The 27,239-nt window shown below is 51.0% G+C and overlaps 2 protein-coding genes across 3 annotated transcripts; both read right to left on the bottom strand.

Annotated features, from left to right (window-relative positions):
- Window positions 1-1,007: 1,007 nt before the first annotated feature.
- Window positions 1,008-13,496, bottom strand: LOC129708742 (coxsackievirus and adenovirus receptor homolog). Its single transcript, XM_055654703.1, has 7 exons — window positions 13,194-13,496; window positions 9,525-9,694; window positions 6,830-7,031; window positions 6,001-6,150; window positions 4,699-4,821; window positions 3,925-4,063; window positions 1,008-2,102 (listed from the first exon to the last, which is right to left on the bottom strand). Exons 1-7 carry the CDS (start codon window positions 13,258-13,260, stop codon window positions 1,889-1,891), a joined length of 1,065 nt encoding a protein of 354 aa, XP_055510678.1. The 5' UTR covers window positions 13,261-13,496; the 3' UTR covers window positions 1,008-1,888.
- Window positions 13,497-15,942: 2,446 nt separating this feature from the next.
- LOC129708739 (G protein-activated inward rectifier potassium channel 3-like) lies at window positions 15,943-21,965 on the bottom strand. 2 transcript variants are annotated; one of them, XM_055654695.1, is made up of 3 exons: window positions 21,830-21,965; window positions 18,473-19,397; window positions 15,943-16,380 (listed from the first exon to the last, which is right to left on the bottom strand). In XM_055654695.1, the coding sequence occupies exons 2-3, from the start codon at window positions 19,335-19,337 to the stop codon at window positions 15,986-15,988; spliced, it is 1,260 nt and encodes a 419-aa protein (XP_055510670.1). In that variant the 5' UTR covers window positions 19,338-19,397; window positions 21,830-21,965; the 3' UTR covers window positions 15,943-15,985. The 2 variants fall into 2 exon arrangements, with proteins under 2 accessions (XP_055510670.1, XP_055510672.1); XM_055654697.1 differs by lacking the exon at window positions 21,830-21,965 and adding an exon at window positions 21,682-21,823.
- Window positions 21,966-27,239: the final 5,274 nt, after the last annotated feature.

The following is a 27,239-nucleotide window of genomic DNA, read 5'->3' as shown; positions in this document are numbered from 1 at the left end:
GCAGACTTCCTGGTTCAACCGAGGTATTTGTTTGGTCAACACTTGACTGGTTTTTGTGGAAACACTCCTCCACACATTTTCTCATGAAGTTGGTACCAATTGTGGCATATTCATTCAGGTCTGTTGCCAAGTCAACAATGGGGCTGAAGGAGGAATGAAGAGAGTTTACTTGCAGAGCTGTGTGCGTGTGTGTGAGTGAGAGATTCAGATTCAGATTCAGATTCAATTTTAATTGTCATTGTCAGTGTACAGTACAGAGACAGCGAAATGCATTTAGCATCTCCCTGGAAGAGCGACATAGCAAATGATTTGAATAAATAATAATAAGTGTCCGGGGGGGTGGTGATTGGCAGTCACCAAGGTACGTTGTTGAGTAGAGTGACAGCCACCGGGAAGAAGCTGTTCCTCGACCTGCTGGTTTGGCAACGGAGAGACCTGTAGCGCCTCCCGGATGGTAGGAGGGTAAACAGTCCATGGTTGGGGTGAGAGCAGTCCTTGGCGATGCTGAGCGCTCTCCGCAGACAACGCTTGTCTGAGTACACCTCAGTGTGTGGGCGGCGCAGAGGCACAGCCGCAGAGTTGCTGCCTTACAGCACCAGAGACCCAAGTTCAATCCTGACTATGGGGTGCTGTCTGTACAAAGTTTGTACGTTCTCCCTGTGACCACGTTGGTTTTCTCTGGGACCTCTGGTTTACTCCCACATTGTAAAATCGGCTTTGGTATGAATTGTAAATTGTCACTCGTGTGTAGGATAGTGCTAGTGTCTGGGGATCACTGATTGGTTCGGACTCGGTGGGTCAAAGGGCCTGTTTCCGCACACTGTATTTTAAAAGTAAACCAAACAAAACTCATATAGTTCTGTCCATGTGAGTGAGTTTACCAGCAGAACTCTCAGCGTGAGGCAGAGCAACCAATCTGAAACATGTAGACGGCAAAATGCAGACAGAGACAGACACTCAGCCAGATGGAGCTGGCCAACAGAAATAAAGACCATGTTTTCGAGACATGTTTTCGAGTTGTGTATTGTACAAGTTTTTTCTTATTTACAAAATGTACCAATGTTGATAATTGCGCTTAACATCATCCCCTTCCTCCTGGGGGTCTCTCTGCAATGGCAATTTATAAACCATTTGACCTTCCTCCATTATGAGCCCCTCTTGACTGTCGATATCCTCCAGCTGCGCAGCACCTTATGGACAGTGGATCATTTTCCACTCTGGCCCCATCCTCCCCCAAATACAAATTAACATTCACAATGGGAACAAACACCTGGGACTTTTCCATTGTACAAATGGTGCTCCTTCGCGAGACCACCTCCATCATTAACCACACTCTGGATTCTTCCTCACTCTGGGAACGTGGCTGTACTGCGGGGACAATCTACAGCCAAGGAGCCTTTTGAACCATGGCGGAGTAACCATAGCTGTGGGGGCATTTCATCGCATGGGCTATTTCATACCCCATGTGGCCTCCTTCATTGTGGGGACCACCTCCGATCCACAGCCCACGAGCCTTTTGAGCATGGGTCCTTTCTCCACTGCATGGATAACCTCCACTGTGGGGACATCCATTGCCAAGGACAATTTCTGATCATTGTGACCCACGTCAAACAGGGAGAAACTCCACCCCAGTGGCACCTTGTCCTCTATGGGACCTTCCTCTGCTTTAGCACCGCAATGGAGATGCCATGCCACAATAGACACCTTCCTTCTTTAGGGCCCTGGAGATGCCCTCCTCACCATCCTAAAGCACCCACTTCACTGCGGAGAGACCCCATCCCCCTCCTTCCTTAGGGCCCTTATTCGCCATGACGACACCCTCCTCCTCTGCCGTGGAGACACCTCCCGATGCTGTTAGGACTCTACTCCACGGTACATTTGATGGGTCTCACACCACAAAGTCCAGCCTCGACCCCTCATTCAGGCTCATGGGCGAACGTCGGGTTGGCAAAGGCTGGTCTGAATTTAGGGGCTGTGTGGTGTCAACCATAGGGACAGCATTGTAGAAAGTCACCTTCCCAGGTTTGCGAGCATTGTGGGCCTTGTAACTTTTGATGGAGCGAATGCTGGGCGCAGTGCTGAGAGGGGGAGCAGCATCTTCCCTGAGAGAGAGAGAAAAGAGACAAGGGTTAAACTAACACACACAGCAAGCTCTGGTAGCATCTATGGAAATTCAGCGGGTGAGGCAGCATCTATGGAAGGAATTAATTGGCGATGTTTCGGGTCGAGACCCTTCTTCAGACTGATGGGACAATGATGTGGGGAGCTTCGCCTTATGTCTAACCTTTGCCGTTTTTTTTACAAAATTAAATATATTCAATTATATACAATAATAGACAACAAACGATAAGAAAACACGCACCACCCTAAGATCAAACTGACAAACTGTTCTTACTTCTAAACATCAAATTACTATATTACAATCCTGATCCAAGGTACAGTGGTGCCCAGCAATCCCAGAATTCTTGCCATAGAGGGAGTACAGAGAAGGTTCACCAGACTGATTCCTGGGATGTCAGGACTTTCATATGAAGAAAGACTGGATAGACTCGGCTTGTACTCACTAAAATTTAGAAGATTGAGGGGGGATCTTATAGAAACTTACAAAATTCTTCAGGGGTTGGACAGGCTGGATGCAGGAAGATTATTCCCAATGTTGGGGAAGTCCAGAACAAGGGGTCACAGTTTAAGGATAAGGGGGAAATCTTTTAGGGCCAAGATGAGAAAAACATTTTTCACACGGAGAGTGGTGAATCTCTGGAATTCTCTGCCACAGAAGGTAGTTGAGGCCAGTTCATTGGCTATATTTAAGAGGGAGTTAGATGTGGCCCTTGTGTCTAAAGGTATCAAGGGGGTATGGAGAGAAGGCAGGTACAGGATACTGAATTGGATGATCAGCCATGATCATATTGAATGACGGTGCAGGCTCAAAGGGCCGAATGGCCTACTCCTATTTTCTATGTTTCTATGTAACTCATCCATGGTAGCCCGCGGATATCGCATATTCTTTTTCAAGGGACTAACCCATGCCCAGGGAGTGTGTGGCAGGACAATGTAGAAAGAGCTTCACTGTGGCTAAACCTTACCCTGGAAACGTGTGACATGACGGTATAGAGGTAACTTTATTCTGAAGAAGGGTCTCGACCGGAAACTTCACCTATTTCCTTTGCTCCAGAGATGCTGCCTCACCCACTGAGTTTCTCCAGCATGTTTGTCCGCCTTTACTCTGTACAGGTAGTTTTGTCATAATACAACAGCAATGTTCCCAAGAAGCCTCGCGTTGCCGTAAAGTTATCAAAACAATCGTTTCAATGGGTAAAGGGGGTTAGTGGTTCAGACTCGCAAAAGCAATGTTATTTCCTCCAAATAATTTTCAAAAATAAGTCTTTTAAAAACTACTGCAAGCCACCCTCCCGTGAACTATTTTCCAAAGATAAACTTCCCATGATTACTGCAGGGAAGTTTCATGCAAACTGTTTCGTTACCTGTTTTTTTCTTTCCAAGACACCTTTCTGAAGAAGGGTCTCGACTGAAAATTCCTTTTCTCCAGGGATGCTACCCGTCCTGCTGAGTTACTCCAGTATTTTGTGTCTATCTTTTTTCCGCTTGTCAATTTCCAAAATAACTTTTAAGTGATTCTTCACTTTCCCATTGAAATAGCATTTAAATCAATTTGGCCCACCTAGTGTTCCATAAATCTTCAATCACATTATATTCACGTTAAGAAAGTGTGCATCATAGCAAAACTACCTGCGCCTAACCCATGCTTTTTTCCCCCTTAACAATGAGCTTCTATTCAAATTATCACAGTGACAGGATCGAAAATGCTTGGCAGTTTGCAAACATCAATCAATCAATCAATCAAGTACAATCTTGTCATCCTCGTCTACGAGGCAGTCCCCGGACAGACCCTCTCCGATTTACCTGATGTCATGAGGTTTGTCCTTCTCCTGATTACGCTTCCGGCAACAGCAGCACAGGAGGAGGATCAGGAGCAGCAACAGCAGGAAAGCAAGGAGAGCTCCCAGAACTGCTCCAATTATCACCCCAGTCTCACTTTTCCCTGGAACAGTCAGAATTGGGAGATGTTTGAGAAAGGGAGGTTGAGTAAAATAGAGATAGAGTGAAAAAGAGAGAGAAATGCAGTGGGAGAGAGAAACAGAGATAAAGTGGAGAGAGACAGAAAGAAAGGAAGTGTGAGAGAGACTAAGAAAGGTGGAATAGAGAGAGCGAGTGACAGCAGAGGTGGAGTTAGAGGCAAGGTTAGTCTGTGCAGGAGTGACTTGTGTTAGTCAGATCTCCTGAGCTGGAGATCTGTATCCATCATCCCTCCTTTCCCTGACTGGAACCCATCCCCTTCCCTCTCATCCTCTCTCTGCCTCCCTCTTCCCCTCACACCTCCCCCTCCAAGCCACTATTTACTCTCTCACCTCCACCGCCTTCTCCCTCTCCCTCCATTCTCCATCCTCACATTCCCCTCCCCCCCCCCCAAATCACCTTCCTCCCCTCACTCTCTGCCTAGACCACACATCCACATGCAGTGCCCAATCCCACCCCATTCCCGATGTCCCCTTCAGGTGTTCTGATAGCCTTCTCCTCCTCCTCCTCCTTCTCCTCCTCCTCCCCCTCCTCCACCCTGTCACCCTCTGTCTCCATTCTCCCGCGCACTCCGTCTCATCTGCCGCCATCCACACTGACCTGCAGGGGCAGCTAAGGCGAGCTCACACTCCTCCTGACCCACCAGGTTCTGTGCCCGGCATCTGTAGGTCCCGTCCAATGTCTCTGTGGTGTTCCTGATCACCAACGTTCCTGAACCACTGTCTGTAGGAGAGAGAGAGAGAGAGAGAGGGAGTGAAATTGTGATCACTGGCAGGGGGGAAGCAGGAGATGGGGTTGGGAGAGGTAGAATGAGAGTAAAGAGGTAGAGAGAATAACCTGACACATATACAGACACTCAGATAGACACATATACAGACACTCGGTGAAAGGGAGAGACAAGAGAGAGAAGGAGAGAAAAAGTGGAGATACAAAGAGCAGAATGAGACAGCCAGACAGAAAGAGACAGAGGCAAATTATAATTTTTATAGACAATAGACAATAGACAATGGGTGCAGGAGTAGGCCATTCGGCCCTTCGAGCCAGCACCGCCATTCAATGTGATCATGGCTGATCATCTCCAATCAGTACCCCGTTCCTGCCTTCTCCCCATACCCCCTGACTCCGCTATTTTTAAGAGCCCTATCTAGCTCTCTCTTGAAAGCATCCAGAGAACCTGCCTCCACCGCCCTCTGAGGCAGAGAATTCCACACCTTTCCACACCTATTAATTCTACTTGCGTAGTTTAAACCCAATGGTATGAATATGGAATTCTCCCATTTAAAGTACTCTATTCTTCCTCACTCCGTTTCCAGCCCACTCTCTCCCAGAACACAGTTTCATTCATCTCATTCTTCCCACCTAGTACACCTAGTCCATCATCCCTTGCTCACCTGGTTTCACCTTTCACCTGCCAACCCCGGTCCCATTCCACACCCTCATTACGCTGTCTATCTCCACTCTCAGTCCTGATGCAGGGTCTCAACCCAAAACACTGACCATCCCTCTAACTAATTTGCTAGCTTCCTCCAGCAGTTCAATTTTTGCTCCAGATTCCAGCATCTGTAGTCTCTCGTGACTCTAGTGTCTGTATGTCTCTTTCTTTCTCTCTTTCACTTCCTCAGTGTCTGACTGCCTCTTGTCCGTGTGTAAGAAGGAACTGCAGATGCTGGTTTCAATCAAAGATAGACATAAAAAGCTAATGTATCTCAGGCAGCATCTCTGGAGAGAGGGAATGGGTGACGTTTCGGGTCGAGACCCTTCATCAGACTGTGGTGGTGTTCCACGACTGCCCTTTACCTGCCACAACAGTCCCCTGTACCTGTGGTGGAGCTCCACAGAAATTTGCCTGTACCTGTGGTGGAGCTCCACAGCAATCACCTGTCTAGGTGCAGCCCCCAGTACCTGCTGTGGAGCTCTGCGGCATGCCCTGGGTCCCACCACTGATTCTGTCCCAGGTGTACGAGAGCGGTGGCGATCCAACATCACTGTGGCAGTGAAGCACGACGTTCTGGTCTGAGCGGTCTGCCCAGCATCTGGGGACCTGAGGTCGCACTGCAGGGAGAACAACAGAGGCACGTCAGCACTGGAGTCCATGGGGAAGGCTAAGAACAGGGAGGTGGAATGGAGGGAGATACGGGGAAGAAAAGGAAGGTGGAGAGACAGAAAGAATGAGGGGGCAATGGGAGAGAAAGGCAGATAGATCAAGTGGGAACCTGTGGTGGGGGCAAGGGGGAGAGAAAGAGAGGGGGGGGAATGGAAAGAGTATGGATTGATAGAAGGAGAGAAGGGGTCTGGGAGAGAGAGGGAAAGAAGGGAGCCTCTCGACTCCCATCACCATCAACCTCCACACCTTCATCCACCCGACCCCATTCCCTTCCTCCTTCCCTCCCCCACCTCCTACTCATTCTTACATAACTGCCTCATCCTCCCCAACTTCATCCCAGCTCCACTCTCCCACCTTCCCCTCATCTCTCTTCTCCCGTCATGCTCCACCTACTCCTCCCCTCATCCCTACCTCCCCAATATCATCCACCCTACCCACTCCCTCCCCCCTTCACTCTTGACTGTCTCCCCCTCTTGTGCCTTCCTCCTCACTTCCGACTTCCCTCAACCTCCTACCTTCATCCATCCTTCCTCCTTCCCCCTTCTCCACCATCCTCTCCTCTCCATTTCTCTCTCCCCTGCCCACTCTGCATACTCCCCTCCACCCCCCCACATTGAGGCCGCTCACCGTGCACTCCCATCGTCACCTTCCTGGTGTCGATGCCTGGGGCCTTCTTCACTTTGCACTGGAAGGTGTTGGTGTCACCGATTCTCAGGGCGAGCACATTCACGCTGGCGTTCCCCTTGCTTGGGTCCGACTCGACGAAGCTGAACCTGCTGCTGAAGACCGAGGGATAATCGAAAACCTGGCCATGGACGTATGTCAGGATCTGTGGAAGCAAGCAGAGGGGAGCACATTGCACATTGCGAGCCAGGATAGAGCCACTGGCACACAGAGCCTTGACATGCAGAGGGACCTGGGTGTCCTGGTGCAGGATTCACAAAGGGCGAGTGAACAGATGAATCGTGCAGCATGTAACATGCCATTCGGCCCACCACATCCAACTGACCAGAGGCCAGCCTCCATATTAAACCCATCTATCAGCACGGCCATTAGCCTTCCATGTCTGGATGATTCAAGAGCTTGTCAAGACACTTGGTAAATAGTGTTGGTGACTGTTTCCACCATTCTCTCCAAGAAGGGTCTCAACACCAAAACGTCACCCATTCCTTCTCTCCAGAGATGCTGCCTGTCCCAGTGAGTTCCTCCATCATTTTGTGTCTATTTCTCCAGCATAATGTGCTCCAGGTACTCCGCAGTCTCTGGGCGAAGAAAAAGTCCCCCTCGCATCTCTTCCTCTTTACCCTAAATTTATGCCCTCCATCTTTATCATGTATTATATGTATTATTCTTTAATATTTGGAGACATATAAACGAAGGAAGAATGTACTAGGTTATATGTTCCATTGATGAGACCACATCTGGAGTGCTACACAGTACCAGGTTTTACTTAAAGATATTAATAGCAACAGGAGCGGTTGAAATAATGTTTCCACCACCCTGGAATGGAAGGGTATCTTGCTAGGAAAGGTTGTAGAGGCTCAAGTTATATCCGCTGCAGTTTAGAAGTGTAACAAGGGACTGAAGTGAATCATATGTGATCCTGAGGTGCAACAGGGTGGGTGTGGAGAGAATGTGTCCTGCTGTGGGAGAATCTTGAAACATGAGTCATTGTTTAACAATAAGGGGGTTTCCCATTTAAACAGAGGTAGGTGAAATAATTTCTGTCAGAGCCAAAGCTCTGCGGGTTTCTGGAACTCTGTTCCTCAAAGGCTGGTGGGAGTAAAATCAGTTTATTTTAAGGCGGGGCAGAGTTTATTGATGCAGAGGGTAAAATGTCCTAGGGAGTGGATCTGAGGTTACGGTGGGATTAGCCAAAATATCTTCCAGTGGAGAAGTCAAGTCAGTGGAGAAGTGTGCTGGAAGGGCCAAATGACCACCTACTAAGGGACCAAATAAGCTCATCTATGAACATATCCAAAGATCTTAGAGCATAGCACTTCGCTATAAGATCTTTGAACGCAACTAAGTTGCTGCAAAACATAAAGTGCTGGAGTAACCCACTGGGTCACACACCATCTGTGGAGAAAATGGACGCAACATTTAGGTTGAAATGTTCTTCATGGAGAAAGATGGAAAAATGAGGTGGGATGGGACCAAGGCTGGCGGTAAAGCTTCACTGAGTTCATATCATATCACTGGTTGGCATTTTACCACTACTGCCAGTGAAGCATAGACTTAACAAAAGCTTTCAACACCTCTGACATAGATATTGTTTGCAAATACATTCACCCTGAAGTGTGACAGGACATTGTTTATAGAAGCCTTCACTCAGTGTCTAACCCGTATCCTGGGAGTGTGTGATGGGACAGTGTAGAGCAGGGGTGGGGAACCTTTTCCTGTTGGAATGCCGCATTAAGTTAGCTGAAATCTAATAAGGCCGCATCCAAGAAACTTTAACAATTAAAAGTACATCTATACTTCAAAATGTACATTATTTTGTAAAAATCTAACTGCTATGTACTAACTTCAAGAAAATGAAAGAAAATTGTTTATTCTAAAGTTAATTAACCTTTTAATGACTTTGTTGTGACTGCTTTTTGTGGGAAAACATTGGAATATTTGGTTGCAACATGGAGGTACGCAGTTTCAGCTGATCTTCTAGATAGGTATCTGTCATTTGTGACATTAACGACGTCTTGATTTGGGTTAGGTAGGAGAATGTGGGAGAAAGCATTTTTCGTGCATGTCAAAGTTAACATACATTCTATAGTCGCATTAGAACTAAATCATGAGCATAACAGGCGTGAAAATAGCCCTCATGATTTACTGGTAGACAAAAATGCTGGAGAAACTCAGCGGGTTAGGCAGTATCAATGGAGCGAAGGAAATAGGCGACGTTTCGGGTCGAGACCCAAAACTTTGCCTATTTCCTTCGCTCCATAGATGCTGCCTCACCTGCTGAGTTTCTCCAGCATTTTTGTCTACCTTCAATTTTCCAGCATCTGCAGTTCCTTCTTAAAACCTCATGATTTACTAATGTTTTAATTGTGGCCGTCAGTCGGGGAGGATTATTTTGTTGAATCTTCTTATACTCTTTGGTATTTTAAATACGTTCATTTTAAGATTAAAATAAAAATAATAAAAGACGAACAAAAACATTAATAAAACTAAAAGGATTTGTTCTTGAAAATTTGGATCCAATCAAAAGGCCGCACTTAATGGCCTACAAGGCCGCAGGTTCCCCACCCCTGGTGTAGATTAAATTTCACTCTGCTTCTAACCCGTGTCCTGGGAGTATTTGATGGACCGTGTGACTTACAATGACATCTCGTTCGGTGGTGTCGGGGTTAATGATGGCCCATTCGATGTCCAGTTCTCCTGCGTCACCGGAGTCCAGCTCGAATACACAGCTGATCAGGATATTATTTCCTTCTGCCACGTAGACGGTCTGTGGACCTCCTGATGTAATCCTCACAGCGCCCGAGGGACCTGAGGCAGACAACAGAGGTGGTGACAAACTCATCGCCCACACTTGCCTCAATATCTCACTTCCCAGACATTGGACAGGCCTTCTAAAAGGGATTAAAACATTTTCATCCACCTCTCTGCATTGACAGAGAGCAGGCAGCTGGTCCTGTCAGAAAGGGTTAATCATACTACACTGTTGGGCATTGGAAGTGTGTTTTGATGTTTTGTTGAAGCGTCCACGCCCTTGCTTCAGCTGCCTGTAATCGTGAGAGAACGTCAGCAATGTCAACAGACCAGTCTGACGGAAACTAATACCTTGGGGAAGAGTATTCAGGGTGGGAAGGGGTGGGTGTGGAACTCCAATACGACTCCACCCAAGGTCCTGTGTATAGTCCCAGATCGCCCCAAATCTACCATGGACATTCTGGACATTTGCCCCTCGTGGCTCCTCGTGACCCCACACACTTTAATTCTTGTCAGATCACTGTCTCACATCTCATTGCCCTTGCAACACACTCCAACAGTGTTTCATTGTCATGTGCATCTGGAATGGAACAACATTTTTTTTTAATTTGCTGCACCATTACATGCACATGAATGCAGTGACAAAACAAATGTGCAATGATCAATAGCATAATAAATTATGAGTAATACTTCATGACCAGACCATAACAATAATGTAAGGTACACAAAAATGCTGGAGAAACTCAGCGGCTGCAGCAGCATCTATGGAGCGAAGAAAATAGGCAATGTTTCGGGCCGAAACCCTTCTTCCTTCGCTCCATAGATGCTGCTGCACCCGCTGAGTTTCTCCAGCATTTTTGTGTACCTTCGATTTTCCAGCATCTGCAGTTCCTTCTTGATAACAATAATGTAGTTCAACCTAAACAAAGACTGCAGTAGATTGTCATAGCCCTCACCATATCTTTAACCCACTCCAATCCCCGCACCCCTCCTTATCCCTATAACCCCCCCCCCCCACAGTCCCTACACCCTTCCTTGTCGTAATCCCTTACAGACCCCGAACCACTCACCCCTCCCTATCTTGGTAACAACCTCTCGCCTCTAAACACCCCCTGACCCATTAACTGCTGCAGCCCTTACAACCCTTCCTATCCCCCCCCAACTCTCCATCACTCCCGTAACCATCTCCAGCCCTTGCACCTTCCCTTTTGCTAGAACCAACTCCAGCCCTTGCTGCCCTCACAATCCAATTAACACCCTCCACCCCTGTATCCTTCTGTAGTTTCCTCCTCTCCTGCACTACTCCATATTTCTGTACCTTCCTCCAGCCTCACGCCCCTCCCAATCCCCAGACCCCTCACCAGTCACTCCACATGCCCCAATCTACATAGGCCTTTGTTCGTACTGCCCCACTATTGCTGCAACCCCCTCCAACCCTTAAACACCTACATCCCTGAAACCCTGAACCCCCCCTAACTTTGTATTCCTCTCCAGCTCCTGCGCCATTCCCTACCCCTGTTACTACCTCTAGCCCCACAAACCTTCCCTAGTGCTGTAACTCCTTTCAGCCTCTCCAGTAACTCTCTACAGGCCATACATTCTCCCTACCTGCACAACTACCCCTATCCCAATAACGTTCTCCAGCCCATACAACTTTTCGTATACTTTTAACGTCCTATTCCTATAATCACTGCGACTCCACCCACCCTATCCCTGTAATTCCTGTCCTACACCTCTTCTTATACCTATACTCTTCTCCTCCTACATTTCTCCCCCTCCCCCCGCGACCACCATTGCCTACATCTCCCCTTTTATCTGTCAGTATACCCCTCTGACATGTAGAACTATTATCAGTCACTATACCCCTCTGACGTTTGAACTCATTCGAGCCTCTGTACCCCAAATTTCTGTAACTCTCACCAGTTTCTACATCCGCCCCTATTTGTTAAACCCTCCTCCCTAGCTCTGCAATCTTTTCTAGCCCCTACACCCCTCTCAATCTCTGTAATTCCTTCCAGCTCCTAGACCTCTTGCTCCTTTTCCCTCTCTAACCTACACACCCACTCTCCCTCTCTTGTAATTTAAACATGTGGCCATCTCCAATAAGAGCATTTAATCATATCCCATTACATTCCCACCACCTAAATCTCGCTGCTAATATGTTGTCAGTTATCATCAGTCAGGCGTGTAGGCAGAAGTTCAAATACATTAGTTCCATAAACAACATACCTGCAGTTAGAGGCTGCTGGAGGGTGGGGAGTGACACATCTCATTGAAACATATAAGAATGTTAAGGGCTTGGCACGCTAGAGGCATGAACCGTGTTCCCGATGTTGGGGGAGTCCAGAACCACAGTTTAAGAATAAGGAGTAAGCCATTTAGAACGGAGACGATGAAACACTTTTTCTCACAGTGAGTTATGAGTCTGTGGAATTCTCTGCCTCAGAGGCGGTGGAGGCAGGTTCTCTGGATGCTTTCAAGAGAGAGCTCGATAGGGCTCTTAAAAAGAGTCAGTGGATATGGGGAGAAGGCAGGATCGGGGTACTGATTGGGGATGATCAGCCATGATCACATTGAATGGCGGTGCTGACTCGAAGGGCCGAATGGCCTACTCCTGCACCTATTGTCTATTGTCTATCACCTGATGCCCCAAGACCTTTCCCCATCGATAGGGCACGTCAGGCGTATTCTCCTTTCGCTTTCTCCCCCTCTCTCCCCCCCCCCCCCATTTTGTTTCCCTCCCCCTTCCTCTCTCCCCATATTTATCCTACTCTCTCGTCCCCTTTTCTGCCCTCTCTTTTTCTCTCCTCTCCCTCTAATCCCCCCCCCCCCCCCGCCCCATCTCAGCTCTTTCTCTGCCTCTATCCTTCTGTTCGCTTATCTCCCTTCCTCCACGTTGCATCACTTTATACTTATCCTCTGCACACAAAGATTGTCCATTCAAATAATAGCCTTGACACAGTCAGACAGTCACCCAGGTTAATGCTGGTCTTGGAGGGACCGCCACAATATCAAGGGGAACTACTGAGGAAGTGCGGCACTGTCGGAGGAGAAAAGGAGACGAGTGCTCTCAACACTGGCGCTTCTGACAGGCCAGCACTCCCTTAGTGATGCTTCTCTGATAGTGCGATGCTGCCTCAGCACTGTCCCTCTGACTCTGTGACATCCTCTTTGTGCTTGTTTCATGAGAAATACCCCCTTCCAGAGTGTGGAGCTGCCTATCTGTTGTCCCTCTAACACTGGTGCTCGCTCAGTGCTGCCCGTCTGACACTGCAGTGCTCCCTCAATGCTGCCCCTCCAACTGTGCTGTTCTCCACCATGCAGCCCGTCTGATGGTACGGCAGCATCACCGAGTCATACAGCACGAAAACAGGCCCATTTCCCCAATCAATTCTGATCAAAAATGCTCTGGTATCTTTGATGCTGACTAAGCTGCCCCCATCCAAGCTAATCACATTTCTCCGTGCCTGGCCCATATCCCTCCAAACCGTTCCGATCCAGGTCCCTGTCCAAACGCTGTAGTTCCTCAGCATTGCCCCTCTGGGAGGTCTCTCACCTGTCAGCAGCCATGCCACCAGGAGCAGTGCGTATGTGGAGCTGGAGGGGGACCACAGCTCTGCCATCCTCGGATACCGGAGTAGCGTTTATCTTCTCCACAGCGTGACGAGCCCTGAGCTTTTGGACGGAGAGATATCCGATGCTGATAGCAGCTCACACACTGTTCTTCTCCAGTCACTGGAAAACAATCTCTGGACTCCTGACCCACGTGCACAGAATATTTTTATTAAATGGAACCGGCTCTACAAGTTGAGCAGCATTCTCCACGTGCATATTCCGGGCACACTGAGCAAGGCAGAAAGCAAGGTATAAGGTTAAAGGTAGACAAACATGCTGGAGAAACTCAGCGGGCGAGGCAGCATCTGTGGAGCGAAGGAATAGGTGACGTTTCGGGTCGACACCCTTCTTCAGACTGATCAGTTTCGACCCGAAACGTCACCTATTCCTTCGCTCCATAGATGCAGCCTCACCCGCTGAGTTTCTCCAGCATTTTTGTCTACCTTCGATTTTTCCAGCATCTGCAGTTCTTTCTTAAACAAGGTATAAGATTACATCTCTGAGAGAGAACGCCCTGACACTCCCTCCCGCAGTGGCAAATGGCTTCACATAACTCACTCCCCCCGGGTCACCTCCTCTCTTCCCGCGCACCCCCCAGTTCTGCCCCTCTCCCTGCCCCTTCCTCACACCCCCCTCACCATCTCCCTCTTACTCGTGTCCTTCTCTATTTTACTCTGTTTCACCACATCTCCGCCCCCTCTGACCCCCCCCCCACCCTCTCATTCTCCCCCTCATTGCATCCGTCCCTATCTCCCCTTCTGATACTATTCCATCATTTCCCCTTCCCGCTTTCTTTCCTGACCCTTTCTCCGCCCCCTCACTATACCGCGTATTCCTCCCACCCTTCCCTCCCTTCCCTTGCTCCACTCGTTCAATTTCTCCTTCCCTCTAACTCTTTCTCTCCTTTTCTCTCTCTCCCTCCCCCTATCCACTCCTGATTTCCACCCCGTATTTCCTCTCTGCTCTCCACCTTCCCCTCTGTTCACGCTTCTCCGCTCCCTCACTTTCTCCATACAACTCACTCCCACACTTCTCTCCTCTACACCTCACCCCTCTTCCATCCACTACCCCTTCCACCCCTCTCTTCATTACGAGTTAGATAGAGCTCTAGGGGCTGGTGGAGTCAAGGGGTATGGGGAGAAGGCAGGCACGGGTTATTTATAGGGGACGAACAGCCATAATCACAATGAATGGCGGTGCTGGCCCGAAGGGCCAAATGGCCTCCTCCTGCACCTATTTTCTATGTTTCTTGCCCTTCTATCCGCGACCTCTCCCTCCCTCTTCCCTCCGCTACCCCTCCCTCAAGCCTCTCCTACTTTTGCTATTCTTATTATTATCGTGTGTCCGTTGTGAAATCAACATATGTGTGGTACAAAAGAATACTGTTCCCGAATATGGGTGGTAGGTGCAAGGGCCGCACCGGGGGGGGGGGGGGGGGGGACTTTTACACCCAAAGCTTTGAAATGTCTGTCAGCAATCCGGTATCAACATGGAAGAAGCTATTCCCGAATCTGGTGGTAGGTGTTTTAAAGCTTTTATCGTCTCCTTTTTCAGGGAGTGGGGGAGAAGTGAGACTGGCCTCCTCTCTCTGTCCCTATTCCTGCCCCGCTTTCTCCTCTCGTTTCCCTCTTCGTCTCCCCCTTCTTCAGCCGCGATGTGACACTAAAACACACGACGGTGTCTTCCCCCATTCAGTGTCCCCCTCCCGCTTTCACTCCCCCTCCCTCTCTCCCTCCCTCGCCCCCTGCCCGAGTTCCAATACACTTGTCTCTTGTAATTTGTGATTTTATTGGGAAATGTATCTGACACAACGACAGGGAACAGAACAGGAGAAACATCAGGAGGGACTTTCTGTGGAAGAGATCACTGTGGGATTGGTGGGGAGAGAAGGGCGGTGGTAGGGGTGGGAGGATGGGGTGGAATTAAACCCAACGTGCCCCCGGCCGTGTGAGGGCCCTGTCATAAATTCATTGAATGTGGTCTCGGGGCGGCCATCCCCAACTTCAGTCAACCGTCCCTTGTCCAGCAGTGTCGGTGCCTGTAGCAGTTGAATTGCCACCCAAAGCCGTGCCCGTTGGCGAGGCCGACAGCTGCGTGGTGAATTCCCCTTGTAGAGCGAGCAGCGGCCTGCTAGTAACCTCCCGCCCTCCATGGGACCAGCGCGCCATCCTGAGAGTTCATACATCTTCTAGCCAAATACGCCGTCGCCACATCCCTTGACTCCTCACCGCTCCGTCCCGAGAGAATGCCATTTGCAGTCAATAATCTGTCAAAAATTCCCATTTTATCGGGTTACCTTTGATGTTAATTATCGCCTTCCCTGGAGAAGCCGCCTCCTGTGGTCAGTCATTCATCTCTTCCATTGTCCCACCCACCGTCTCGTTCTCTCGGCTTTTGTTGAACATGCACTTACTTCCCCGTGTGGAGGCCTCTCACAGTCAAACGTCCATTCTTCCAGTCCCTTTCCCTGTCACTAGACCCGTTGATGTGCCCGGCTCCAGGCTGGGGCGCGATACATCCTAGTCGGCTTTCCTGGATGTTACTGCCCTGCCCAATGATTTCAGGACCCGGGGACGAAGCCAAACCGCCATAGCCGTGCACCCCCTCTCCCCTCTCCCTCCACCCCCTCCCACCCCCACCCCATGGCGCCACTGTTGCCCCCCCCCCCCCCCCCCACCATCACGTCACGTCAACATGGGGGCGCGCTGTCTCCCACGGCCGACTGTCCGCAGGTCACAGGGCGGACTCGTTCAGGTTGCCATTGGGCTGCCGGTCCACGCCTCCTCGCTCCTGCTCCTCCACCTCATCCTGCTGCTGCCTCCTGTCTCCCTGTGTTGGGCCGGAGCCGGAGACGGAGCCGGAGACGGAGACGGGGCCAGGCCCGGTTGCGGGGGGCGCTTCCTCTGCCTCCGGCCGGGCCACGGACCAGTAGAGCTGCGCCTCGGTTTCGGCCAAGCGCTCGGTGAGTTCGCGGGCGCTACAGGTCGGGGTGGACACCTCGAAGGTCTGGTGGAACATGCCGTAGTCCACCTCGTAGTGGCCGTCCTCCAGAGAGAGCACCGACATGAAGCGGTAGCCCAACAGCCCCTCCTCGCATAGGTAGGAGCTGCGGGCCTGGCAGGTCAGCCCTGCGGCAGAGGGAAGAGTTAATTCAGTCACTCACTGGAGCGCTCACCTTCCCACAGCACACCCCCCCCCTCCCCCTTCCCGCACTCCACCCCCTCCCCTCAATCCGTCCTCTCCCCACTTTTCTCCCCCTCCTCCTCACTTCCCCTCCACCTCCCTCCACTTCCCAATTCTTCTCTATCCCCACTACATCCTTCTCCCTATCCACCCCTTCATCATTCTGCTACGTTTCCCTTCCCTTTCCCATTCTCCCCTACCTGCCCCTTACCATCCCATCCTCTCCTCCTACCTTTCCATCTCTCCCCTCCAACCCTCTCCTGCCCTCCTGCTCCCACCGATCACTCACTCCCTCTCCGTTTCCATTCTCACGCTCTCTCCATTGCCCGGCCTCACTCTCCCTATCCCTTCCCTCCTCCTCCTCCCCTCTCCCTTCCTCTCTCCATCCCCGACCTCATGCCTCCCCCGATTCCTTCCCTCCTCCACCTCTCCACTTCTAGCCTCTTCTCCCAGCCCTTTTTCTATCCCCTCCTCCTTTTCCCTACTCCCTACCTACCTCTCCCACCCCTCCCTCTTCCCCTCCTTTCCCACCTCCCCCGTTTCCTTCCACACACCCTCCCATCCCCCACCTTTCCCACTCCCACTATTTTCCCCTCTGTCCTTCCTTCCTTCTCCCTCATTCTCCACACCGATTTCTCTCCCCATCCCTCTCCGCCATCATTCCCTCCCCGCCATCATTCCCTCCCACCCCACTGCCATCTTCACTTCCTCCTTCATTCCCTCCCCTCTCTTCCCTCCATCAAGTCTCTCCCCCTCACCCCTACTGCCACCATATTTTCTTAAATCCCACCATCACATGTGCCTGCACCACACACTTGATAGCGCGTTCCAAGTAAACCACTTTTGTGCAAAAAAAACAACTCGGTCCGTATATATCCTTTAAACTTTGCCCCCCATACCTCAATGTTCCGCTCCCTCGTCATTGACATCTTTACCCTGGGAAAAGGGTTTTGAATGTCTACCCTGTCCATGCCTCTCATAATTTAATATATTCATATCAGCTCTCTGTTCAACCTCCGATGTTACAGAAAAAAAACAATCCAGTTTGTTCAACTTCACCTGATAGTTAATACTCTCTAATCTACTGCGGGTTGCATCATAGTAAACCTCCTCTGTGCCCTTTCCTTGGCATCAACATCCTTTCTGTAATGGGGTGACCACAACTGCACACAATACTCCAAATTCAGCGTAACCAAGCCCTGTGAAACCACAACATGACCTCCTGACTCAATGGCCCTAACCGATGAAAGCAGGCATATCACACACCCTATTTACCACTTTACGTGTTGTTGCCATGGACTGGAACGAAATGTTGTTAAGGGACTTACTATTATCTGGATATTTCCCTTTATATTCTACCTCCCAATGCGCAAGACCTCACACTTGCTCAGATTAAGCTCCATCTGCCAATTCCCCGCCCATTTCTGTAGTTGTAGCCAATCTACATTTACGTCCCTCCACTCTGCCCCTCCATCACTCAGCCTGACTGCCTTCTTCTCTCCTTCCCTCTCGTCACCCTCTTTCACCCTTGCTCCCTGTCTACTTGCTGCCCTACCTCACATTCCCTTTCCTTACCCTTCTTTATCTACCATCCCTAACTCTCTGCCCCTTCCACTCTACCCCCCCCCCCCATGCACGCTGCACCTCCACTACCTCCCACTCCACCACTTCCCGCCACCCGTCTTGCCGTCCCGCTCCCACATTCCCCCCCCAATCATTCCCCCTCCATTCCATTTCCCTCAAGCCCCACCTCCCTACTGCTCCCACTCTTTCCCTTCCTTCTTTTCCTCTTCCCTTCCTCCTTCCCCCTTCCTCTCTCCACTACACTCCATCCATCACCCTCCTGTCCTCCCTCTCACTGTCTCTACTCCCTTCCACCTTCCCTTCCCCACCTCGCCCCTTCGTATCTCTTTCCTCCCCTCCCTTTCCCCACCCACCTTTTCCCCCAACCGTTCCCCCTCCCTACTAGTCCCTTTCTTTCCTTCCTCTATCTCCCCCTCCCTCCTGCTCCCACTCTTTCCCCTCGCCCCTCCCTACCTGTGGCCTCCACCATGCCCTCCAGAATGACCACGATCTCGAAGTCCTCGGCCCGCAGCCGGTCCTTACTCATCTCCCAGAACGGGCTGCGATCGTCGATCTCGTGGGCGATGATGAGCGGGGAGACGAGGAAGAGCCGGTCGTCACCGGTCTCCAGCCCCACGCCCACATCCGTCTGGTCAAGCGGGATGAACTCGCCCTCAGCCGTCTGCTTGGAGCGGATCAGCTTGGCCCGGATAGAGGCCTCTACGATGTGCGAGCGCCGAAGGTCGCCCACACGGAACATGAGGCAGAGACGGCCGTCCCGCGGCGACACCACCGCCCGGTCAGAGAAGATCAGGGTCTCGGCGCGCTTGGTGGGCTGCGAGATCTTGACGAACATGCAGCCCACCATGAAGGCGTTGACCATGGAGCCCAGGATGGCCTGGAGCAGGAGCAGCGCGATGCCCAGGGGGCAGGAGTCGGCGATCACCCGGAACCCGTAGCCGATGGTCGTCTCGGTCTCGATGGAGAAGAGGAAGGCGGAGACGAAGCCGTTGAGGTTGTGGACGCAGGGAGTCCATGCCTTGTCGCCCAGGTGCTCCAGATCGCCGCGGCAGTAGGCCAGGAACCACCAGACCAAGCCGAAGGCGAGCCAGGTGAGTGTGTAGGCCAGCACGAAGACCAGCAGGCTGACCCGCCAGCGCAGGTCCACCAGCGTGGTGAAGATGTCGGTCAGGTAGCGGTAAGTCTCCAACATGTTGCCGTGCTGCACATTGCACTTGCCGTTCTTCTCCACGTAGCGTTGCTTGCGGCGCCCGCCGGACCCCCGGCCCTCGGTGCACTGCGAGGCGCCCAGGCCGCAGTAGGCACTGTCTCGGCCCATGGGAAGGGCGGGATCACCGGCGGTTGGCGGCCTGCACCATCGGCTGCGGAGGAGGGAGAGCTGAGGAAGGAGGGAGCGGGGGCGCGGCAAATAGCAGACATGAGGAAAGAGAAAAAGAGCGGGAGATAGAGGGGGGGGGGGGGGGGGGAGGTGGAGAGAGGAGAGAGGACAGCGAAGTAGGAGAGGATATGGAAAGGAGGGAAGAGATAGGTGTAGAGATGGGGATGAGGAGAAAGATAGTAGCGATGTGGGAGAGGGAAAGAAGAAGAGGGAGGAAGAAGTGGGGAAAGCGAGGAGGCGAAGATAGTGGAATGGGAGAGAGCGAGAGGGGGGAGTGGGGAGCAGGGGGGTAGAGAGAAATTGAGGGTGGGAGAAATGGCAGAGGCGATGGAGGGAGAGGAAGTAAAGAGACAGAGTAGAGGGATCAGGGAGAAGGGGGAGAGAGAGGAAGTTGCAATGGAGAGAAAGAAGGAGGGAGTGTGAGAGAGGGGTCGAGTGAAAAGAGAGAGAGAGAGGGAGTTCACAGAGAGATAGATTGTGGAGCGAGAGCCAGGGGAGAGGAATTGCAGAAAATATTAATGGATTTGAAAGAGATGTGGTGAGAGAGGGGAGGATGTGGAGAGAGGAGAGTAGTGGTAAGATGAGTAATTGGAGAATGAGCAGAGGAGGGATAGTGGAGAGGAGAATGTGTGGAGGGAGAGAGGGACGAGGGCAAGTGAAGAGAGGGAATGGGGGAAGGAGAAAGGGAGAGAGGAGAGGAAGTGGAAAGAAAGGTGGAGTGGAAAGAAAGAAATAGAAGAAAGAAAGAGAGAGGGAGGGAGAGGTAGATGACAAGGAGGTGAAGAGTTGAGATAGAGCAGAGGGATGGAGAAAAGGGGAGGTATTGGAGAGGGAGAGGACAGATATGGGGAGAGAACATGCGGAGAGAGTGAGAGGGCATGGAGACGCAAGGAGAGAGCATAAATAGTACATAATGAGTGGAGAGAAAGAGGGAAGAGTAAAAGAGGGGGGGAGCGGAGAGGGAGATGGGAGGTATACGAGGGAGACAGGAGCGATGAACAGATTGAGAGAAGGAGAGGAGAGGGAGAAGGATAGAGAAGACCAAGTGAAGACATTGATGGGAGGTGGGTGTGCAGAGAGGGAGGAGCAGTGAGAGAAGATAGGAATTGGAGGGAGGGGTGGGAAGAGAGGGATTGGAGAGAGGGGAGAGTGGAGTAATGGAGGAAGATAGCAGAGGGTGCGAAGCACAAGGGAGGGGAGACATTGAAGAGAAAGAGAAGACAGATCGGACAGAAAGGGAAAGAAGACAGGAATTGGGGGAGAGAGGAATGAGGGAGCAGGTAGACCGGAGAGAACAAGGAATGGGAGAGGATGGAGTAGAGAGAGTGATAGAGGAGGTAGAGAGAGAGGTAGAGATGGAAGGAGGGACGAGCGAATGGAGGGGGAGAGAGAGATAGGACGAGCCGGGGTAGAGAGAGAGAGAGAGAGAGAGCAGAGACGAAGTGCAGAAAAAAGAAGTGGGAGTGAAGATAGAGATGAGAGCGAATGGAGTAAGAGAGAGGAGGGGGAAGTGGGGATAAAGGATGAGACGGTGAGAAATAGTGTAAGGGGATGAGATAGTAAAGGGGGTTGGTGTGGTGGGTATCATGGTTGACGTCAGAGAGGGTGATGGGACAGAGGAAGAGGGTGTGAGAAGGCAGAGAGAGAGAGAGAGGTGGTGGTATTAACTGAGAACATCCCTCAGAACCCATTTCCAGCAGCCCCCCCCCCCCCCCCCCCCCCCCCCCCCCCCCCCCCCCCCCCCCCCCGTCCCCCAATCCTGGTCCGATCCCCACTATCCTCTCTCCCAGCTTTTCTGCACATAATTCGATACATAGAGCGAGCGTCCACACATAAATTTTCATGTACGCAGGCATGCACACATGCACACTCCCACTGACACACACACGCGTAGACCCCCCCCCCCCCTCCCTTTCCCCCTGTCAGAGAAACAGACGTACGCACGTTAACCCACACATATGCCGTTTTCACGACACGGTTTCCCCCGGACAGCACATATAAATGTAAATAAAAACATATATTGAATCCAAATTATAATAATATGGCAAACACATCACACGCATAAATATATTGTTCTGTTGTCGATATAGAATATATATATAAACATAAAAATATATATAATTTTTAATATATATATATATATATAAACACACACACACACACACACATTTATATATATATATACATATGTTCATATGTTCATATGTTTATATATATATAAGCACATATATCAAACACAGTATTTCTCCTCTCACACTACAGAGGACAGCTGGAGCCCGGTTACCTCCCTCTGCCTCAGCTATGGTGGAAACGCAGTTTGGATATCGAATCAACATGGGAGTGTCCGCATCACCCCCGGCCGCCATCATCCATCGCCTGGCCTCCATCCATCGCCCGCCGCATCCTCCCCATCCCCACTGCTCGCTGCTCACCGCGGTTTTCAGGACCCATCTGCCAATCCCGTCACCCGGCCCGGAGAGCTATAGCGGCTGCGAAGGTGCTCAGAGCGGCCGAGCTGCGCTCTCTGTCGGTGCCCCAGGATGACAAGCGAGGTAGGTTCCGCTGCCGCACTGAGCAACGGCGGGCTGACGTACTGCCCGCTGCCCCCTCCCCCTCCCCATCACCTCTCACCCCTGCCTCATCCAACCCCTCCACACCCTCCTTCTCCCGCACACCCATCCCCTGCTTCGCCCAACCCCCTCCACACCTTCCCTCCCCCCTCACCCGTCCCATACCTCGCTCCCCACCCCTTTGGCCATCCCCTTCACATCCTACCTCGCCCTTCCCCTCCACACCCTACCTCACACACCCACCCACGCATTACCCTTCACACCCTACCTCCCTCCACCCTACCCACCCTCTCACCCCATCACCACCCCCCACACCTCACCTCTCTCCAGCCACTCCCTCACCTACCCCCTCCAACTCTACATCACCCATTCTTTCCCCCCTCACGTAATCCCCTCCATCACCCAACCCACTCCACATCCACCTTCACCCCCACCCCCTCCAACCTCCCATCCCAACCATCCTCCAACCATCCCTCCCACCCCTTCAGCATTGAAATTTGACCAAGTCAATGCCGTGGTAAAAGCTAGATTCTTCCAGCTTCAGATGATAGCTAAAATAAAACAATTCCTCCAGTTTGACAACCACGAAAAGATCATCCACACATTTATCTCCTCCCGCCTCGATTACTGCAACTCCCTCTACACTGGCATCAGCCATTCTTCCCTGTCCCGCCTGCAACTGGTCCAAAACACCGCAGCAAGACTCCCGACCGATCATGCACACAGATCATCCCGGGGGTGCACACACACACACACACACACACACACACACACACACACACACACACACACACACACACACACACACACACACACACACACACACACACAATCTCACCACCCTGAGTCCAGGTCCAGGCTGGGAACTAATCGAGCTGATCGGGAGAAGGGGAGGGGGGGAGGGTGGGGGGGAGGGGGGGAGGGTGGGGAGGGTGGGGGGGGGGGTATAAAATGAATAATAACTGCCCTGGAGCAAGTTACAGTTTGGGAGATAATGCAGTAGTTCAGGGGGGAACATATCTACAATCACGCCGACCCAGGAGTGAGTTACACGCTGCAATCTCATTGATGGATTCAGGGGGTTTATACAATATCAGACACTTGGCAGCGAGTTCCAGGCTGGGATCGAATCGCAGAATTACCAAATTGACATCTAAATGACAGATCTCAGGGAGAGAGTTCCAGGCTAGGATCTAATCGATGAGTTCAGGGAGCTTATATATAGACTGACAGTTACAACAGTGAGAGATCAGCAAATCCCCTTACCTTTGGCAGTGGTGTGTCCTTTCTTCCCTGCTTTCTTCTGAGCTAGTTCAGGAGAGACAGAGGGGCAGTTAACACAAAGATCCAGCCTGGACCCACTGATGTAAACTGCAGATGCATCATGCTGACTTCACACATTGCCCATCTACCTTGCTCTGCCCTCCCTCCCATGATCTCCCTGCCACTGTCTACATCACTCCTTGCCCTACTCCCCAAGGCCCACATACCTCACTCTACAATTCTCTAGAATTCGTGGACGCATTGGTGATGATTTTATAATGATCTATAGATTCAGGATCAGTTCCTGTGGATTGGAGGGTAGCTAATGTTATCCCACCTTGCAAGAAAGGAGCGAGAGAGAAAACGAGGAATTATAGACCAGTTAGCCTGACATTGGTGGTGGGAAAGATGCTGGAGTCAATTATAAAAGATGAAATAACGGCACATTTGGACAGCAGTAACAGGATCGGTCTGAGTCAGCATGGATTTACGAAGGGGAATTCATGCTTGACGAATCTTCTGGAATTTTTTGAAGGTGTAACTAGGAAAATGGACAAAGGAGAGCCAGTGGATGTAGTGTACCTGGACTTTCAGAAAGATTTTGATTAGGTTCCACATCGGAGATTAGTGGGCAAAATTAGAGCACATGGTATAGGGGGTAGGGTCCTGACATGGAGAGAAAATTGGTTGGCAGACAGGAAACAAAGAGTAGGGATTAACGGGTCCCTCTCAGAATGGCAGGCAGTGACTAGTGGGGTACCGCAAGGCTCGGTGCTGGGACCGCAGCTATTTCTAATATATATTAATGATTTAGATGAAGGGATTACAAGTAACATTAGCTAATTTGCAGATGACACAAAGCTGCGTGGCAGTGTGAACTGTGAGAAAGATGCTATGAGCATGCAGGGTGACTTGGACAGGTTGGGTGAGTGGGTAGGTGCATGGCAGATGCAGTTTAATGTGGATAAATATTAGGTTATCCACTTTGGTGGCAGGAACAGGAAGGCAGATTATTATCTGAATGGTGTCAAGTTCGGAAAAGAAGAAGTACAACAGGATCTGGGTGGCCTTGTTCATCAGAATACTAACGGTATATTGGCCTTCATAACAAGAGGAGTTGAGTATAGGAGCAAAGAGGTCCTTCTGCAGTTCTGCAGGGCCCTAGTGAGACCACATCTGGAGTATTGTGTGCAGTGTTTGTCTACAAATTTGTGGAAGAACATTCTTGCTATTGAGGCAGTGCAGCATATGTTCACAAGGTTAATTCCCGGTATTGCGGGGCTGTCATATACTGATGTAATGGAGCGACTGGGCTTGTATACACTGGAATTTAGACGAATGAGAGGGAATCTTACTGAAACATATAAGATTATTAAGGGATTGGACACGCTAGAGGCAGGAAACATGTTCCCAGTGTTGGGGCAGTCCAGAACCAGGAGCCACAGTTTAGGAATAAGGGGTAGGCCATTTAGAATGAGGAAAAAAAATTCACCCACAGAATCAGTGGAATTTTCTGCCTCAGAAGGGAGTGGGACGCCAATTCTCTGAATGCTTTCATGTGAGAGTTAGATAGAGCTCTTAAAGATATTGGAGTCAAGGGATATGTGGAGAAGGCAGGAACGGGGTACTGATTGTGGATGATAAGCCATGATCACAGGGAATGGTGCTCGAAGGGCCGAATGGCCATACCTTTCAGGGTTTAGGTTAATTGGCCTCTGTAAATTGCCCCCAGTGTATAGGGAGTGGATGAGAAAGTGGGATAACATAGATCAAACGTGAACTATTGATCGATGGTCGGCATGTACTCAGTGGGCCGAAGGGCCTGTTTCCATGTTGTATCTCTAAATCAAACTAAACAAAATGTTGTGCTTTTCATCAAGAAGGGCTGCAGAGTAAAACCCAGGAGTGCTCAGGTTTTATCTCTGTCGGTGCGACACACTGCCCCCTGCCCCTCCCCATCCCCTCTCACCCCTGCCTCACCCAACCCGCACCACATCCCCCTCTCCCCCACACCCACCCACTGCTTCGCCCAACCTCCTCCACATCTTCCCTCCCCCCCTCACCCGTCCCACATCTCGCTCCCCCACCCCTTTGACCATCCCTTTCACATCCTACCTCGCCCTTCCCCTCCACACCCCACCTCACACACCCACCCACGCATTACCCTTCACACTTTACCTCCCTCCACCCTACCCACCCTCTCACCCCACCCCACCACCTCCAGCCAGTCCCTCATCTACACCTCCATCACCCAACCCACTCCTCCCATCTCCATTCCCTACAACCATCCCTCCCACCCCATCAGCATTGAAATTTGACAAACAAGTCAATGCCGTGGTAAAAGCTAGCTTCTTCCAGCTTCGGACGATAGCTAAAATAAAACAATTCCTCCAGTTTGATGGCCTCGAAAAGATCATCCACACATTTATCTCCTCCTGCCTCGATTACTGCAACTCTCTTTACACTGGCATCAGCCAATCTTCCCTGTCCCGCCTGCAACTGGTCCAAAACGCCGCAGCGAGACTCCTGACGGGCACCCGAAAAAGGGACCACATCACCCCGATTCTGGCCTCTCTCCACTGGCTCCCTGTGCGGTTCCGTATAAATTTCAAGATCCTTCTTTATGTCTACAAAGCCCTTAACGGGCTTGCCCCCTCCTACATTAAAAGTCTGCTTACCCATCACACCACCTCCAGGTCCCTCAGATCGGCCGACTTGGGGTTACTGAACATCCCGCGGTCTAGGCATAAGCTCTGGGGCGACCGTGCCTTTGCGGTTGCAGCTCCTAGACTGTGGAACAGCATCCCTCTTCCCATCAGAACTGCCCCCTCCATCGACTCCTTTAAGTTGAGACTTAAAACTCATCTTTACTCTCAAGCCTTTCTTGACGTCCTCTGAGGGAGGGCTATATGTATGTATTTATGTATGTACTTAATCTATGAACCAATGTTGTATAACGTTAGTACCTCCACCAATGTAAAGCACTTTGGCCAACAAGAGTTGTTTTTTAAATGTGCTTTAGAAATAAAAGTGACTTGACGTGACTTGACTTGACTTCCAACTCTCCCTCACCCACCCCTCCCTGTAACTCTCCCTCATCCAATCCCCCCTCCTACCCTCTCCTCTCCTGGCCCTCCCCCTTCCTCTCTGCCTACCTATTTTACCCCCATTCTATCCTCAGTCCTATTCTCAATTTACTTACTCAACCTCCAATACTCCCCCAGACTTTTTTATGTGTGGGGTGAGGGGGGGAGGGGAAACTACCTTTCAGGGTCCCTACCTGGTCGGAGAGGCAGCTTTTCTCTGGGCTGCAGCTTCGACCCGTCCTCGCGGCCTACCAGCGGGCCTGGAGCGGCGTTTCCTGTCGGGGACCGCCCAGAACCTCGGCTTCGGTGGCGGCACAGCGCTGGAGCGCTATCGCGGAGCGGAGTGGGCGATGCCTTGCCCGGGGCGCCGCGCTGGAGCTCCGGTGAGCTGACAATCGCTGAGTAAAACATCACGGAGCTGCGGGACTGCGGAGCGATCAGCTGTGGGCGGCGGCGCTGACTTTACACCGGGAGCCTGGGATCTCTAGATGAGATCGCCAGTTGTGGAGCTCCAACCGGCGCGGCCTTGTTGGCTTTGGAAGCCGTGGCCTCCAGTACGGAAGTGGCCATTCCAGGGTTCCCAAGCCGCTGAGAGGACTCTCCCGACGCCGGAGCAACATCACCCGGCGAGAACGGCCTGGAACATCGGGCCTCCATAGAGGCAACTGTGGAGGCCTCAATGGGCCCGACTATGGGTGAACTGGGGTTGGGGACTGGACTTTGTGCCTTCCCTCATAATGGGAACCATTGTGGGGGGATGTTCTTTATGTTTAAAACTCTTATTAATGTTATGTCTGTATTCCTTCTTTATGTGCTGCAAAATGGCAAGAAGCATTTCACTTCACTACACCTCGGTGTATGTGAATGTGACCAATAAAATACCTTTGATACCTTTGGTACCCTCTCCCACCCCGTTCCCCTCC

The sequence above is a fragment of the Leucoraja erinacea genome, chromosome 24 (assembly GCF_028641065.1).
Source record: "Leucoraja erinacea ecotype New England chromosome 24, Leri_hhj_1, whole genome shotgun sequence".
Lineage (NCBI taxonomy): Eukaryota > Metazoa > Chordata > Chondrichthyes > Rajiformes > Rajidae > Leucoraja > Leucoraja erinaceus.
This window is presented reverse-complemented; position numbering and strand designations above follow the sequence as displayed.

Excerpts from the sequence above, each read along its gene's own strand:
- LOC129708742 (XM_055654703.1), bottom strand. The coding sequence starts at position 13,260 with ATGGCAGAGCTGTGGTCCCCCTCCAGCTCCACATACGCACTGCTCCTG. Across the intron at positions 4,822-6,000 it reads GCCGCAGAGCTCCACAGCAG|ACAGTGGTTCAGGAACGTTG; the intron begins GTACTGGGGGCT and ends TCTCTCCTACAG. Across the intron at positions 2,103-3,924 it reads GACAAACCTCATGACATCAG|GGAAGATGCTGCTCCCCCTC; the intron begins GTAAATCGGAGA and ends TCTCTCTCTCAG.
- LOC129708739 (XM_055654695.1), bottom strand. The coding sequence starts at position 19,337 with ATGGGCCGAGACAGTGCCTACTGCGGCCTGGGCGCCTCGCAGTGCACC. Across the intron at positions 16,381-18,472 it reads GGGCATGGTGGAGGCCACAG|GGCTGACCTGCCAGGCCCGC; the intron begins GTAGGGAGGGGC and ends CCTCTGCCGCAG.